The following is a 5,236-nucleotide window of genomic DNA, read 5'->3' on the forward strand; positions in this document are numbered from 1 at the left end:
ATTTAAAAACAAAAAAGACACCTAGAACACGTTCTTTTTTGAACTTTATGCACCATTCATGAGTAGCTTTATTAACAATTTTATTTATTTGATGTATTATATGAATTATATAATTTAAATGATTAATAACTGGTAAATAATTAAATATTCATTAAAAACATCTAAAATTCTTTTGCTATCTCTAATCCAAAGGTGTCATGAATACCTCTTATTCATTTATTAATGAGCACGTGATCACCTCTACACACTTCCGTAAGGTATATTCCACTTATTACTATAGTCGCCAAACATCTTCCTTATTTTTCGCTGTTTTAAAGAAAAATTTACACACCCGATAAACTTGCAGTAATAATAGGATAATAAAAGAAATATCAACAGTTTGAATTTTAAGGTTGCAAAAAATATTTTTTACTTATATAATTTAAAATCTTTTTTTTTTTTATAAAATTCATCCTTAAGTTTACGAAGGTATAATTAATGATATGTATTCACGCTGAAGGGATAGTAATTAATCAAATTTGGTTGTATTTTTAAAAAGAACAAGACCAATGTAATCGGTAACTAAAAAAAGAGACAGAAAGAAAAAAAATGATATTTTAATTTATTTTTTTATCCATTTTTAACTCACCATTTTAATCATTATTAAATTATCATATTACTAAAAAATATTAAAATAAATATTTTAATAATTAAAATAATAAATTAAAAATGAGTAAAATAAATAAATTAAAAGAAGAAAAAATTGCATGTGATCCATTCTCAGGTCAAATTTGTAGACACCTGCAACAATTTGATAAGCCTATAATCAATCAAATCTCCGAGCATTAAAATTTCCATTGCATCTTCGAACACATAACCCTACAAGACCACTCATTGATCTCAACAATATTTTCTTCTCTGCCGTCAATTTTTCTCTTTCCATTCTAAAAAATAAGTAAACAAAAAACCCCTCATAAATTTAATTTTCATAATCACTTCACAAATATTATTAAGATGATTTTTTTAAAATTATTAATTGCTTACCAAATGATCACAAAGAACTATTTAATATTTAATAAATATAAAAAAAAATCTAACTCAATTAACTTAAATTCATAATTTTGATATTATGTAAAAAAGTGTACTTTAACTCAAAATTCAGGGACAGCCGGAAAATTTACAACTTTAACTAAATAGAGTAGAAGCATTTGTTTTTCTTGAACAGATTTTGCAGAGTTTCTCATTACAGAAACTTCGAATACAGCTTCATCCATTGGAGTGAGAATGGTGAGACAGTGTGTGTAAGGCGTGTATGAGATTGGAACTTAGTATCATTTTGTTCGGAGAAACTTTGTAACGTAGTACACAGTATCTACGAAAAATGCGAATCATCGTCTCATGGCCCATTCAGACCAATAAAACAGGAACATGAGGGGTCCATGCTTCATGCTCCATACTTCATTTTCATACAATGAATGTCACTGCTTCCTCACTCACCACCATTCACTACTCACACTTCTTTTCAACTTTCTCCTTCTTTTCTGTTCCTATTTATTAATTTTCTACTCTACTTTCATCCATCCATTCTTTTACCCAAATCTCCCTTCTTTTCTCCTATTTTCTCTCACCCAATGTAAACACGCACATACCCTGTCACTGCAAACAGCTTCTTGGCCTTCTCCTTCAACAATCTTCTGTCTTTTCAATCTCAATTCATCATCTTTACTCTCTATTCAATTCAAGTTTCATGCTTTCTGCAAGATCTTGCATTATCTAGCCAACATGGGAGTTTGTTTGAGCGCCCAAATTAAAGCTGAAAGCCCGTATAGCACTGGTATGTAACTATGTATCTCTCTCTTAATTTTTTTTTTCCTTTTTAATGTGCCCTGTTTTTCCTTTCACTTAAGTTTCTGTCCTTGTGCTTAAATGCTTATCAGTTTTACTTTTGGGTATTCTCGCTCTCTTATTTTTTCTAGTCCAAGTTTTGTCCTTTCCTCCCCCCTTTGTTTAAAATGAAGAAAAAGTTTTTTTGGTAAATGGAAGTTATGCTTCGTTTCCTTCCATTTCCTATTGTTTAATTACACTCTCGTGTTCGCTGAATCAATTTCGGTTACTCTGGTGTCTCAATTTCATTTTTTTGTTCGTGGGAATTAATATTTGGTGTTTTCATCTCCTAGTGAGTAGTCTTAAAGCTTAACCTTAACACTGTGAATCTTTCTCTTCACATATACCAATGTGATCCATGTGTAAACATGATTGAAGATCCAGTTGTATGGCTCGGTGAGTGAATGTTATATTTGATTTGGCATTGATGAAGTTTAACCAATTAATTGTAATGGTTGTGGTTTGATTTGTCAGGGTTCAATTCAAAGTATGTGAGTACAGATGGAAATTATCTTGGCAGCACAAACGATAAGGTTTCAGGAAACTCAGTCCCTCTGACTCCTCGGAGTGAGGGTGAGATCTTGCAGTCATCCAATTTGAAGAGCTTTACCTTCTCAGAACTTAAGACGGCCACTAGGAATTTCCGTCCTGATAGTGTGTTAGGAGAAGGTGGTTTTGGATCAGTTTTTAAAGGGTGGATTGATGAAAATTCGTTAACTGCTACAAAACCTGGCACTGGTATTGTTATTGCTGTGAAAAGACTTAATCAAGATGGCATCCAGGGTCACAGGGAGTGGTTGGTAAGCTTAATCAAATCCTTTCTTCACACTTCATAATAATTAAGAAACAAATGATGCGGACGTTACACCATAGTTAGTGCAATGCATGGTTCATGATTTGAGAAGCAAGCAAATCTCAAGTTGCCTTATGTTGTTTGTCCATGTTCTGCTGAGTTACATGATGATGTTGCTTTGTTACATTTTAGACCTGTTACCATATCAATACGATTATACAGTAGTACTTATAGTTGAAAAAATAGTTGGAGATTCTTTTTGGTGGTTTAGATGTGATTTCCTTACTGTGTTTCTGTTTTCTCTTTTAGGCTGAAGTCAACTATCTTGGACAGTTTTCTCATCCTCATCTAGTGAGATTGATTGGGTTTTGCCTTGAAGATGAGCATCGCCTTCTCGTCTATGAATTTATGCCTCGTGGAAGCTTGGAAAACCATTTGTTCAGGAGTAAGTTTTCCATCTTCTCTCATAGTCTTAACATGAGAAATCTGTTTAACACTGGCAATATGTACTGTAACAGGAGGTTCATATTTTCAGCCACTTTCTTGGAGCCTCCGTTTGAAAGTTGCTCTTGATGCTGCCAGAGGGCTTGCGTTTCTACACAGTGCTGAAACAAAAGTGATATATAGAGATTTTAAGACTTCAAATATATTGCTGGACTCAGTATGTGAACTTTTAACTTTTTGTATTCAATATGCAGAAAAACCATTTGCTTATCAGATCTGGAATATGTATGTTGTTTGATCACAGAATTACAATGCAAAACTTTCTGACTTTGGGCTGGCAAAGGATGGACCAACAGGTGACAAAAGTCATGTATCCACCAGGGTAATGGGAACCTACGGATATGCAGCTCCTGAATATCTAGCCACAGGTACTACTGGTTTTATGACACCAAACAAACCATTTCATGATGTTTTCCATTTCTGAGTTTTTGAAGTTATTCCAGATTCAGCTGTTTGGTTAATGGCTAAATTGTTCATGTAGGTCATCTCACTGCCAAGAGTGATGTCTATAGTTTTGGAGTTGTCCTGCTGGAAATGTTATCTGGAAAGAGGGCAGTTGACAAGAATAGACCATCAGGACAACACAATTTGGTGGAATGGGGTAAACCATACCTGGGAAACAAACGTAAGATATTTCGTGTGTTAGACACACGGCTTGAAGGACAACATTCAACGGATGATGCCTATAAGGTAGCCAACCTTGCCTTGCGGTGCCTGTCAATAGATTCCAAGTTCAGGCCAAACATGGATCAAGTGGTCACAACATTGGAGCAGCTGCAGGTTCCTAATGCAAATGGAGGCACTCAAAATCATTCTCGTGTTAGAAGAAGAAGTGCTGATGTAAGTAGAGGCTATCAAAATCCTTCTTTTAATGGATCTCGAGTTCGTAGAAGAAGTGCTGATGACATTAGCCGCATGGAGACCCCCTCAGCTTATCCCAGACCCTCTGCTTCCCCTCTCTATACTTGACATCACATCCCAAACAGTCTTCAAAAATTAACATGATGCTTCTTCTGATCTTGTCCGTGAGTTCCAAATAAGATCATGTTAGATATCACTGTGAACTTTGACATTTGAATTATGTGCTGACACTCCAAAATTCATCGATCATTTGTCATTTGCTATCACATGATCTTGTCCATGAGTTCAGGCACCTATGTAGCTATTACAATGTACATATCATATTTCACCCAATATTCAGTACCAAACTACTCTTGCCCATTGCTAGTCCACCACCATTAGTATTTACTCTTTTTCTTAGATCTATGAAAGTGGAAGGTGTGTAACTGCTATTAAATTAGATGAGAAGACAAGTACATTTGTATGATTGTTCATTTTTGTTGTCTATATTAGGGTGGTACGGTTTCCTATTCTATTTTGTAACACCTCATTGCCTTATAGGACTTCTACGTCAAATATACGAAATACATTGAATACCTTGTGCTATATCCTGTTGTGAATGACTCAATTCTATCAATGAAATGATGAGAATACGATTCAGAACTTACAATGAATTCTGAAGCAAAGCAGTTTGGTTATAATCAATCAATTGCACAAGAAGACAAAGACATAAATCCACGCGTTTCCATTTGAAAAAGCATAATTATGGAAGCAACTTTTTTTTTCTTGATGCTGTCTTCTGCATGTCATGTTACTTGTGCTTCATTTCAGTAAGTGACAGTAAAACCCTGAATCAAATCCTGCTCCTAAAGTCTAGAATGTTGGCCCACTTAAGAAGATAACGTTGCCGAATGTTTGAATTATTGTGAAGCCGTACAACAAATTCCCTTTTTAATTGTGTTCCTACTTGATTACCAAAATGTCAAACATGTACTTGATTCATGGTTTTTAATGGTGGATTATAAGAACAGTATTGACTTGTTTCCACAATGAAGCCACTATGTCTATGTCTATGTCTAGAGCAATTGCTGTGACTACTTACTCACTCTTTCTATCTTTTTAATAAATCAATTTTTAGTGTTCAATTTGGACTTGTTATCTCCCATTTTAGGTATCAACCTTATAAAAATGTCTGAATGACATGTTTGGGCCAGTAAAGTGTAATTTCATTTACTA

The 5,236-nt window shown here is 34.3% G+C and overlaps 1 protein-coding gene across 2 annotated transcripts; it reads left to right on the top strand.

Moving 5' to 3' along the window:
• Positions 1-1,458: 1,458 nt before the first annotated feature.
• LOC114186021 (probable serine/threonine-protein kinase PBL9) lies at positions 1,459-4,606 on the top strand. 2 transcript variants are annotated; one of them, XM_028074013.1, is made up of 7 exons: positions 1,459-1,813; positions 2,242-2,259; positions 2,338-2,663; positions 2,966-3,101; positions 3,175-3,317; positions 3,405-3,528; positions 3,642-4,606. In XM_028074013.1, the coding sequence occupies exons 1-7, from the start codon at positions 1,762-1,764 to the stop codon at positions 4,127-4,129; spliced, it is 1,287 nt and encodes a 428-aa protein (XP_027929814.1). In that variant the 5' UTR covers positions 1,459-1,761; the 3' UTR covers positions 4,130-4,606. The 2 variants fall into 2 exon arrangements, with proteins under 2 accessions (XP_027929814.1, XP_027929815.1); XM_028074014.1 differs by lacking the exon at positions 2,242-2,259 and having other exon boundaries at positions 1,462-1,813.
• The last annotated feature ends 630 nt before the right edge of the window (positions 4,607-5,236 follow it).

This window comes from Vigna unguiculata, chromosome 5 (assembly GCF_004118075.2).
Source record: "Vigna unguiculata cultivar IT97K-499-35 chromosome 5, ASM411807v1, whole genome shotgun sequence".
Classification (NCBI taxonomy): Eukaryota; Viridiplantae; Streptophyta; class Magnoliopsida; order Fabales; family Fabaceae; genus Vigna; species Vigna unguiculata.

Bases quoted from the DNA above. Each gene is read 5' to 3' on its own strand.
- LOC114186021 (XM_028074013.1), top strand. From the start codon at position 1,762: ATGGGAGTTTGTTTGAGCGCCCAAATTAAAGCTGAAAGCCCGTATAGC. The intron at 3,318-3,404 runs GTATGTGAACTT...GTTTGATCACAG, and splicing joins CAAATATATTGCTGGACTCA to AATTACAATGCAAAACTTTC. The intron at 3,529-3,641 runs GTACTACTGGTT...TTGTTCATGTAG, and splicing joins TCCTGAATATCTAGCCACAG to GTCATCTCACTGCCAAGAGT.